This window comes from Microtus oregoni, unplaced genomic scaffold (assembly GCF_018167655.1).
Source record: "Microtus oregoni isolate MIOR12 unplaced genomic scaffold, Mior012 000025F_ref0000491, whole genome shotgun sequence".
Classification (NCBI taxonomy): domain Eukaryota; kingdom Metazoa; phylum Chordata; class Mammalia; order Rodentia; family Cricetidae; genus Microtus; species Microtus oregoni.
In genome coordinates, this window is record NW_024543084.1 from 9,267,003 (window position 1) to 9,278,644 (window position 11,642).

Consider the following 11,642-nt stretch of genomic DNA (forward strand, 5'->3'; position numbering starts at 1 on the left):
AGTTTCTTTTCTGAAATAGTGTTGGCAGATTTTTCTTTCCCACCTGCAGTTCCCAAATAACTGACATGGAGACTCAGTAATAATTGCAAATGCTTGGCTGATAGCTCAGGCTTGTTACTAGCTAGCTTTTATAATTAAATTAACCCGTATTTCTTATCTACCCTCTGCCATGTTGGAGGTACCTTCTCTCAATAGAGCATGTTCATTTGGTTTCTTTCTGCATCTGTTTGTGACTCCCAAGACTTCACCCTTTTTCTTTCCAGCGTCCTTTGTGTCTTGCCATCCCACCTATACCTCCTGCCTAGCTACTGGCTAGTCAGCTCTTTTGTGAAACCAATTAGAAAATGGCAAAGACACATCTTCACAGTGTACAAAAAGATGGTTCCATAACAATTTGAGATCCAGCCGGGCGGTGGTGGTGCACGCCTTTAATCCCAGCACTCGGGAGGCAGAGGCAGGTGAATCTCTGCGAGTCTGAGGTCAGCCTGATCTACAAAAACTAGTTCTAGGACAGTCCAAAGCTCTGCAGAGAAACCCTGTCTTGAAAAAACAAAAGCAAAACAAAACAAAAACAATTTGAGACTCTAAATACCTCCTGTGGTGATTTGAAAGAAAATGGCCCCTAAAGGGAGTGTTGGAGGAAGTGTGTCACTGTGGGGAAAGGCTTTGAGTTCTCATATGCTGTGTGTACCAGTATGGTACACAGTCTCTTTCTGCTGCCTGCAGATCAAGATGTAGAACTCTCAGCTCCTTCTCCAGCACCATGTCTGCCTTCATGCTGCCATGTCCCACCATGATGATAATGGACTAAATCTCTGAAACTGTAAACCATATATATATATATTTTATAAAAGTTGTTGTGGTCTTGGTGTCTCTTCACAGCCCCTGAAACCCCAACCAAGACACCTCCTGTGCCAGAATTATTCCACTTATTTCCCAGACTTGGAAGAATTCTGTGCTATAATTTTGTTTCACTGATTTTGATGTCATTAATTTGTATCTCAGTCCCTTCTCTTTACTCTGTGGATTCCCAGCCTCTGGATCGCGTCAGAGTTCTTCAGAGCTGTTGCCAGCCTTATTTATTTTTCCTTTATCTGTATCTGGATGTGTATTTCCTCAACCTTGCCTTCAAGTGTCAAAGCTATTTTTCCTGGAAAAAGAAAATCTAGTCTATCAGTGGGGAGATTTCTGCTGCGTTTTTGTCTAATTTAATTTTTTATCTCCAGAATTATTGCTGTTTTCCATCACAGTCCTATTCTGAATTTCTCCCCCATGTTGTTGGCTTCCTAACCTGGGTTCTGGATTATACTTCCTTACCTCATTCATGTGTTTATTTCTACCATGATGAAAGCTATTGATCATTTTTGCAAGTAGAGGTTTGAATTCTCATTTTGTCATTTCAGACATTTCAGTCTCTCCGGACTCTGATTGAGAAGCTATTTTCATATTTTTTATATGTATGTTTTCTTAAAAATATACTTATTAGTTGTACTGGATAATTCTTCAAGTTTTGTCTGGGGGGTCTTTTTAGTGAACACTCTTCTCTTGAGAGTTGAACTCTTAGTTCTCCTCAAAGAAGAAAAAAAACTGTTGTGATACCAGCAACATGAAATTTTCTAGAAATACACTCAAAACCAACTGAAGTCAATTACTTCCTAGCACCAACCACAGAAAAGAGAGTGGGAAAAATGTCACAGAGTAAACTACGAAGTTAAACTTATTTAGGGTGAAAATAGAACTTATGATTGCATGAAGGAGGGCTGGGCAGGTTGAAGAGGGTTAGAGTGCTTGTCCCAGAACCCTAAGTATCTGAGTTTGAATCCCCAGAATGCACTTACCAAAATCCAGATCAGTAGCCCGGAGGTCTATAATCCCAGTGTTCTTGTGGGGAAATAGAAGATGGAGACAGATTCCCAGAAGCTTGTGGGCCAGTTAACCTGTTAGATATATCAGAAGCACTACAGAGAACCCCTGTCACACAGGTTGGAGGCAAGAACACATACTCCAGTCAGCATTGCCCTCAAAGCTCCACACATTGTATGTGTGGTATGCCTGAGTTCACACAACCAACCACACACAATATAAACAAGACAAATGGATGACAGATAGATAGACAGACAGACAGACAGACAGATAGATAGATAGTTGTAGGTAGATAGATAAAAGAAGGAAGGAGAAAGTACTATGAAGTAGGAGAGGAAAATCCAAAAAAATTGAAAATGTCTGATTATACCGCAAAGTAAAATGCATAAATCAATAAGATCAAAATAAGAATGAAAAGGAAAACAGGAATCCTTCTAAAAAATACACACAGAGAAAATATAATAAAAAGAAAAATCAGAAAGGACAAAGCAATTTTAATGACAAAAATAGGATTGCCTTCTTGGATCCCTAATGTTGGAATCTCGTGGGAGGAGGGATGGTCCGTTGGTGTTGAACGCTCATCTTTCACACTGTCCATTCTGGTGCTGAGCCTGGACCCATCCCAGGGCAGTTATCCTATAGAGCCACCATCACACTAGGAGCTTGATTTCATTGTGTGCACCTGAAGCCACTGTAGCTGTGGCCAGACAAATTCTCACTCGCTCCAGATACACCCACCTGTACATCGGAGGTGGCTGATGACAAAGCCACACTGTCTTCTGCATACACTGTAGAGTGGGGGAAGGAAGAGGCACTGAGAGCTGGGCTGGAGACCAGTCAGCACTTCACACCTAGCAGGAGGCCGAGGATGCTGAGAACTCTGCTTTAGAAGCATCTTTGACCTCCACCCATGGAAACGCATGGAGAAGACAGCCGGTTCCAGAATCTGAGCCACCTACAACTCAGATTCAGGCCTCCAGGCTGTAGCTACAAATGTTTTCGATTTCACCGGTCCCTGGACTGGTTTCTCTCCACCCACTGGGTCCCGCTCGCTAGCTCCTGCAGCTGCTTATGGAATAACCATTCTGAGGCTTAATATTAATTATATACTCTTCGGCCTATTAGCTCAGGTTTCTTATTAACTAACTCTTACATCTTAAGTGAACCAATTTCTATTATTATTTTACCACAAGACTCGTGGTTTGTTACGTCTTGCTTCTACGTGGCATCTGCATGGCATCTGCCTGACTCTGCCTTCTTTCCTTCTCTCTCTCTGCTTGGATTTCACCTCACTATATTCTGCATTGCCACAGGGCAGCTTCTTTATTAACCAATGGTAATGAAACATATTCACAGCATCTAGAGGGGAACCCCACATCAACAGGCCTTCAAAATTACCCTCGATTGATAGGGTATGCTCTGTGTCAGAGGAGACAGGATAGATGTCTGACACCCATGCCCCTCACAGCCTGAGCCTCTGCCACCTGAACTTATCCGCATGTCCATGATCATTTACCCTCTGCAGATCAGCCCGTGCATTATACCCCTACCCAGGAGCTGAGGCACGGCACACCCTGACCCCTGACTTCATGATTGAGAGGACCAGAACCATTACAGGTTTCTTTTTTTTCTTTTTTATTTATTTTTATTTTATTTGGATTGGTGTTTTGCCTGCATGTATGTCTATCTGAGGGTGTCAGATCTTGGAGTTATCGACAGCTGTTAACTGCCATGTGGGTGGTAGGAATTGAACCTGGGTCCTCTGGAAGAGCAGTCAGCACTCTTAACCACAGAGCCATCTCTCCAGCCCCCCCCCCCCCCCCCCGCCCCATTACAGGTTTCTAACAGCCCCTGCCAGGGACCAGGCCTTAGTTTTGTCTTACTGGAGGTGGCTGGAGCTGAGAATGCAGCTCTTGGGAAAACCACAACTCAGGGACAAACAACCAGCAGGTCCCCACAGCCTTCTGCTGGCTGCAGAAGACAATAGCCTCTGGCTAGCTGAAGAAAGTTTTCCTTACCCTGCCATTGGAGAATCCTGAACTACTAAAGTCACCCATCAGTCACCCCCAGACTAATCTCCCTGCACCAGTCACCCCCAAACTAATCTCTCCTCCCTGGAATTCCCCTAACTTGGTTTAAAAGGGAGCCTGCAAGCTTCTTGGGGTATCGCCATGTATCACCCCAACTTGTTGGTAGTGTTTTTTATTAATAAATGCTCTTGGAAAGTGATGGTGGTCTCTTATGGGACTTCTCGTGGACCCTAACAACTATGATTTCATGACCTGTAGGCTTATCCAGTGCCGGGGTGGCTGGTCTTCGCTTTGCCCATCTGGGGACCCCACAAGGGGACCTGGGGCTGGAGTCACTGCCTAGCCTCGTTCCCTCTGCTTTCCAGCTATCAATCGCTTCTCTTGTGATTCCTGGGCCCTTCCTGAATTTTTCACAGCGTCACTTGGAAACAGCCTCCCAATCTTCCATCTTGACATTCCTCCCCTCCCCAAGATACAAAAACACAGAGACAGGCAAAAAATACTCACTTCAGAACAACCCTGGCCAAGGATTTTAGGCAGAATGACAGAAACAGGACGCTCTGGCTTCACAGTCTCCAAATCAGCCCGAATGAGGCAACAATGAGGCAGTGATGGGGTTTTAGAGCCTGCTGTCCATACTTCCCAAACTGTCGTGACTGGAAGACCCACCTAGGTTTGTGTGTCTCCGCAGTGCAATCAGGTTCAGGACCGCCTATCTCCACAGTGGAGAAGCCAGTCTCTGCAGCATGATTTCCAGTCAGGCAGTCTCACTCAGGAGTCTCTAAGGGCTTCAGCCATGAGGCCGGAGCCTCTGGAGTTGGGCTGCCCATCCCTGCCCTCTATCAGCTCTCTTGCCACAGGAGCCCAGCAAGGCCCTCTCTGTGCGATGCCTCAGGACACCTATAAAGCAAATGCAAGGCCACACACACTGAATGTCACACGCTATTCCTCATCAACCACATCCAACTAACTCACTGCAGACCCAGAACAGGCACATGTAATAGACGGTTTTCTCAGGGAGGAGGAGAAGGAGGCACACAGAAATCTGGTGTCATGTAATGTCTGACAAAACTTTTCCTGGGGAGATGCGATACACACCTTTAGAAATCTCCTGACCAACCAAAGTACAGATACCACTAAATGCCCACGTGGTGAAGTAAGAACGTTATGGGATTTCTCATAGGATTACATGTGAGGGGTTACTTACAGGAGCAGAGCAAGACCCACCCCAGCTCACAAACGCTGGGAACCTGGGCCCACCGCACAGTCTATAGGCAGCTCAGCAGAGCCTGTCCTTTCCAAGGGACTCTGATCTAAACCTCTTCCAGGTGTTGTGAAGTTCGAGACCATCAGGGAAAGAGCACCAAACAAATTCTATATTTAAAAGATGAATGATTTTATTTTATTTAAAACAATGTTGCAACAAGAGCCCAGGGTAGCTTGGCACACACCTGCCAAGACAGACTCTATAGAAACCAACCATAAAGTAGGCCTGAGTCTCTGGAGTTTACCCTAAGACAATACCTGGTTCCAAGAAAGACCAAAAAATGAGCCCACCCAGGCACCACCCAGGAACAGACCATCCAAAAGAAATTCCTAATGTCCCTAGGAGCACCTGATGTCCCTTAGCCCAGCACACCCACCCCTTTCACCAAGACACCCCTAGACAAATGTCAGCCAATCAGGGGTCCTAAACCTTAGAAATGCCTCACCCCAACCTCTGCTATCATAAAATACTGCCCCAGCTAAGCTTGGGTCTCTGATTGGGCCAATGCGTTTGGCACACAAAGAGTCTGATTCAAAGGTGCCTGTGCCTGTGTGTTCAGAAGACACGGTTACCTTGTAGAGATCAGAAGACAGCTTACAGGAATCAAGCCTTCCTCATGTGAGACAGGAGGACTAAACTCAGGATCAGGCGTGGTGACAAACTGGTTTACCCTGAGTCTTCTGGCTGGCCCAGTCTGTGCTGCTTGACTGTGGATTTGATGTGACCAGTTCCCTCTAGCTGCTGCCACCTTGGCTTCTTGACAGACTGTGGTCTGAAACTGTGAGGCAAACTCCCTACTTAAGTCGCGATGCCAGAGTATTTTAGCAGAGCACAGAAAACCAACTCACTAGTATGAAGATCCCGTCCTTGGGGGACACTAGTTGTTTAACTGTGGTGAAGAGAAAGTGCCATTTATACCAGCAGGATCGCTCCATGAGGGAGAAGCACACTAGATGTACCCACCCTGACCACTTGACTCAATCCCAGTCCCAGGTAAAACTGGAAAGAGCTCTGTGTCCATAAAGCTGTCCCATGACCGCTACACCTAGGCTGTAACTTGTGCATTCCTGCATAAACAGAGTGGTGAAACATAACATTTTTATTTTATTTTATTTTATTTTATTTTGATTTTTTGAGACAGGGTTTCTCCGTAGCTTTTGGTTCCTGTCCTGGAACTAGCTCTTGTAGACCAGGCTGGCCTCGAACTCACAGAGATCCACCTGCCTCTGCCTCCCGAGTGCTGGGATTAAAGGCGTGCGCCACCACCGCCCGGCTTTGAAACATAACATTTTTAAAGTGCTTTTGGTTTTATCTTGCTATCTGAACAGCACCTAACATGTGGTCAGACCACCTGAAAAAGCTCCGTCCAGGTCATGAGGGGCCAACTAACCACAGCGAACCACAAGATGGTTGGTCAGTTAGTATGCCTTTAAGGAAAATGGGTCCCAAGATCAAAGAAAGGAAGTGGTCCCTGCCCAAATGGAGTCCCCAGTGCTTCCCTTCCAGCAGTAACTAAGGCCAGGAAGTCAGCAAAGGCTCAGTGCAGGGCAGCCGGCAGGAGAGGAGGCCTCTCCACTTTGTGTGCTGCTAGGATTCTTCTCACTGCTCCAGGGCACAGTCACAGCCCTGAGCTATCACACCCAGTGCCCAGGGTCACAGCTCAGTCCCAGTACTGACCCATGGCAGGGGGGCAGGGAGCTGAGATACTGTAGTGGGGTGTGGTGTCAGATTGCAGTCTCTGCATATTTTGGATTCAATTAGAAGTTTTCCTGAAGTACTGATTACAAAAGAGAACAGCATAGAATTTTTGAATTTGGGGTTATTCTGAGACCCACAGTTAAATCCATGCATAGTCCCTGTCTCAATCAAAAAGAGAGCCTGCTATGTGGGATCTAGCCTGGCTTGGCCCTGCCCTCCAAAGTGGCCTGGAGGCCTCAGGCCCCACCTGCACCTACAAAGCTGCCCCTCCTTAGGAACTCCCAAGAACTCCCACCAAGAGCTAGGTCCAGAAGGAGAGGAATTCAGAGAGAACAGCCAATCAGGCAGAGTTAGACAGGAGGGTTATTGAGCTGAGGGACACTGACCTCAGTACCAGCAACCTTAAGCAGAGGTGACATGCTGGACAGCCAGCTTCCATGGGGTTTGCACTTTGAGGCTATACTGATCTGGGGTCGGGGCATCTTCTCCCACACTGTGGCCGCTATGTCCCTATTGGACAGTTAAACCCTACATACTTGTTCTTGGAAAAAGCAAGGGGAGGCCTGGAGTGGGGAACTGGGCTGGGGGAGGCTGTGGCTGCTTCTGTGTTTTCTGAAGGGACATGATGGGGAAGCTACCCACCCTAGCTCCACCCTGTCACTGAGCTAGGCTTCTCAGGCAGGGGTCTTTCTCCTGGACTAGGAGCCTGGTGGTGACAGTCACACTGCCAAAAGCCCTGATGACCCCTCACAGCCCTCTTCCCCAGGTGCTTCTCAGACACTCCTGATAGGGTCCAGCCTGACAGCCAGTGGCTCACCAGGTGGGGCTCTAGGACCTCACATGGTTCTCCAGGAAAGTCAGATGCCATGCTCCTTGGGCACCAGCCCATCAATGTTGCTGTACTTTTTCCCATGTCTCTGCTGCCAGCAGGGCTCTTCAAGCCCACCCAAGGCCCCTCATAGACAGGCTGAGCCAGAGGACTGCTAAAGGGCTTTATTTGGTGTCAGTAGGGAGAGGGGAGGTGAAGGTGTGGGGGAGGAGCAGTGGGGAGATTGGTCCAGGATAGGTGTGGTACAGAGATGTCCCAGTCAGGTTTGGGCAGCAAGGCTTGCTCAGCAGGTGCAGACCTGGGTAGCTGCTGTGACAGAGAGAAGAGAGATAATTCCCCTCAATTCTGTAGGAGCAGCAGTTACGGGAGTCATGGACAGGGATGGCCCAGGGCACATATGGGACTGAGATCTCTTTCCCCATGGTTCTGTGTGGTCCCTGCTAGGAGCTGGGGTCCTCTGAAGAGATCCCTCACCACTCCCATGAGCAGCCAGGTCTCTGCCTCCCTGGAGAGAATGGGAAGAACAGGGCAAGGAAGAGACCAGGGACTAGGAGAGATCATGACAAAAAGGAAGGACTTCCTAGCTGTCCTGGAAACTACATTCAGGGCCACCTCCCTGGTGACAGCACCTGTCTGTGGGGATGGGATGAGGACCAGGGCTTCCTGAGCCCCACATTCTAGACTTCTCCACATTCCTACAAGTGGGTCAGGGTAGGGGGAGACTTACCCTAGTCGCTTTCTGGCACACAGTGCTCTGTAGAAACCAAAAGAAGCCCAGGAGTGAAAAGGGCCCTGTAGAGGACCACATCACACCTGAGGATCATATCCTCCTGCAGCCAAGACCTGAGGCAGAGCCTGGCAACCCTGGGAGAGGTGACAGGACCTTGAAAGTACAGTGTAGAAACCAGGGATCCAGAGAGAGCAAGGGAGAGAGTGGACAGAAGCACAGGAGACTTGGAGGTACATGAGGAAACCGAGGGACAGAGGCACAGAATGTGACATTGTGACCCTGAGGAAATGATGGAGATACCACAGAGACACAGGGGACAGGGACAGACATGAAACAACACGAAAGGGACAATAAGACCCGGCACAGAGAGGACGCAGAAGCACAGAGACAGACATGGTTGGGTGCCCATACAGGTAGCAGTGACATAGGGGACACAAGGAGAGGCATGAACAGTCCTGTTCTCACCATTTAACTCTTGTACAATGATGTCTTCCACTTTGAGTCCCTTACGCTGTACAAATTTCTTAAATTCTTCCATGGCCTCTGGGTTTTCCTCAGGGTTTCTCCCTGTGTGGAGGTGGGACAGGCTTAAGGGGTGAGGCTCAGCTCTGTAGAGAGCCAGAGACACAGGGACAGGAGCATTAACCTACACAAAGGTTAATAGAGGACCCTAGTGGTTAACAAAGAACTGGGTATGGACACCCAGACAATGAGGGACCCTGTGGCCCTAGGGAGAACCTCTGCAGACTTACAGGTCACTCCACAGACCTGTAAGAGCCCTGAATCTAAGGGGCATGAGGCTGTTCCCTACCCTGGGGGATCACTACATACATAAAAACTTCTGTCAAGACATTCCCTTTGACCTGACCTTTGACTGAGATTCCCTGGAAGTGGCATTTGCTGGCTTCTGGGGTGGAGACCGTTCCTGAGTCCTCAGATCTCCAAAGGGCACAAAACCCCCACGGTCCTTCTCACACATTTCCTGGGCAGTACCCTGGGCACAGCACCAAGAGAATTCCCAGTCCTCAGTGCCAGGCATGTCTGGTGGAAGCAGAGACCAGACACAGGACTTAGGGCCTCCGTGGCACCTCACCGATGAGCTTTCCCACACCAAACAACTTTCCAGGGAGGCGGTCTTCACAGTAGAAGATATAGTGGTCCTTCACCGGCAGCTCTGTGATATAGATGAACCTCTTGTCGTCAACTGCACGTGAACAGAAATAGCTCTTCGTGTCTTATCCTTGAGGCACCATTGCAGCCCATGTGAGGGAACACCTTGGAACACTTCGGTGGTCACCTAGGAGACTTGTCTAGTCTAGCCCTGGCCTTTCCATCATCTCCATAGTTAGACAGGACTCATTTCTTGGAAGATGTCAAGGCCAACTAAGATGTTCAGAGAAGGGGGCTGAGGTTGGACCCAGGCCTGAGCATCCATCTCCCTGCCTGTCTTTCTGATCTTTAGCATGGTTTTCTCATGGGTCAAGAGCTGAGATCTAGGCAGGAGACCAACAGACAGTCAGTTTCTAGAGTTGACTACACAACAACCTCTATATCTGGTACGAGAAAGTGAGTGGATGGCCTGTCCTACAAGCTGGACCAGGCGAGGACCCATCTATCCAAGGGCTGCCACTGAAGGACACCCTAAGACACAGGGACTCACAGGAGGAGAATTTGCCAGGCTCATCAGTTTTCTTCATCAGGATTTTAACGTCATGGCACTGATCGTTCTTCCTGTAAACACAAGTCCACAGTCAGCCTGCTCTCAGCACCACAGCGCAGCATCTCAGTTCTTTTGGTGAATCAGCCCTGGTCAGGTGATCTCCTAAATTCCATGTTCCTGCTTTTGGACACTGCTTGGGACTGTGTCCCCTCAAAGTCTGGGATCACTTAGTTTCCCAAACTCAAAACATAGCATGGATAGCAAGGGAGAGACAGACAACTAAGGAGGCCCACAGCTGGGGACACGTACCAGAATATAATCTCGGCCTCCAGGTCTCCTCCTTCCAAGGCTGTCATCTTCACAGGGAAAACCTTTGAGGGTATCTTGTGACTGAATAGGCTGCCATTGTGTATCATGGCCTTTGGATACCAGGTTCCAGAGTACTGCAGGAGACAAAGCTTTGCACATGCCCAATCATGGCCCTCTTCCTATCCAGGTTTCAGCATATGGGCTAGCACCTGAGTAGACACTCAGGGCCCAGGCTGCAGCCACTGAGAAAGGCTAACCCTGTATTCCAGGACCTTGGTAAGAAAATAGATACCAGTGCTTTAGATACCCTACCCCACGATGGTAGAAAGTGTGTGCTCCCCATCAATGTACCTAAACTCTTGAGGCCTACACCTCAGCACTGGCTGAATGCCCTTGTCTACGAGGCCTTCTAGCTCTGGGTATCATGTGAACAAGAAGCCCTCACCAAAATCTGATTTCTGTTCTAAACCCCCATATCAGGAGGCCACCTATCTTTTGTTAGAATAGTGGAAGCCCAGTTCTGACTGCTCAGTGCAAGGTCAAAATCAACCTTCAAGGAAACATGCTGCACCTCAGCTCAAATCTACCAGCACCAAGCAAAGGACATACCTATATCCCATCCCTCCCCATTGACGTTCCCCTCCTCACATCCTCCTGGTCATCTGATGGAACTTCCTGGGCCTTCAGGACAGCCACCAGCCCCAGAAGTGTGAAGGTCAAGAGCAGGCTCTTCATCTTCAGTCGCTAGCTGGGCTCTCACACAAGGCAGGTCATCTGGAGAAGGTCTGCTCTGGCTGCTCACACAGTGCCCTTTATATCCCCCGTGGCCAGGGATGTGTGCCCACTTGGCACTGACCACGTCCCTCCTGTCCTTCTCTCATGGCCAAATCCACATCCATCATGGAGGTGGAAGGTTGTTGTTGTTGGGATCTGATGACAATGAACGCAATGTCACCCACAGACAAAGAAAGACACACAATGTCCTGCAATGTCTGAGCCACCAAGACTTGTGCTCACAAAGGACCCTGGGAAGACAGGTGACTCAGGGGCAGACAGGTTGCTCATTGGGCAGGGAGGGAGGGCCAGGCTTCCGTTACAGCCCTGCCCTCCATCTGCCATGGCTGCCCTGAGCTGTGTCCACTGAGATCTGGATTCTGACCTCCTGTGCAGTGAATGGGGCTGAGCTACCCCACCAGACACAGTTGCTAGTCCCTAGATGGCCTGGCCGCTGCCGTTAGGGAGCCCACTTAATAGTC

The 11,642-nt window shown here is 48.7% G+C and overlaps 1 protein-coding gene across 1 annotated transcript; it reads right to left on the reverse strand.

The window, feature by feature from the left end:
- Positions 1-8,026: 8,026 nt before the first annotated feature.
- On the reverse strand, positions 8,027-11,121 carry LOC121462925 (odorant-binding protein 2a-like). The gene is made up of 7 exons (XM_041674903.1): positions 11,035-11,121; positions 10,387-10,520; positions 10,078-10,148; positions 9,511-9,621; positions 8,883-8,984; positions 8,415-8,479; positions 8,027-8,032 (listed from the first exon to the last, which is right to left on the reverse strand). The coding sequence occupies exons 1-7, from the start codon at positions 11,119-11,121 to the stop codon at positions 8,027-8,029; spliced, it is 576 nt and encodes a 191-aa protein (XP_041530837.1).
- Positions 11,122-11,642: the final 521 nt, after the last annotated feature.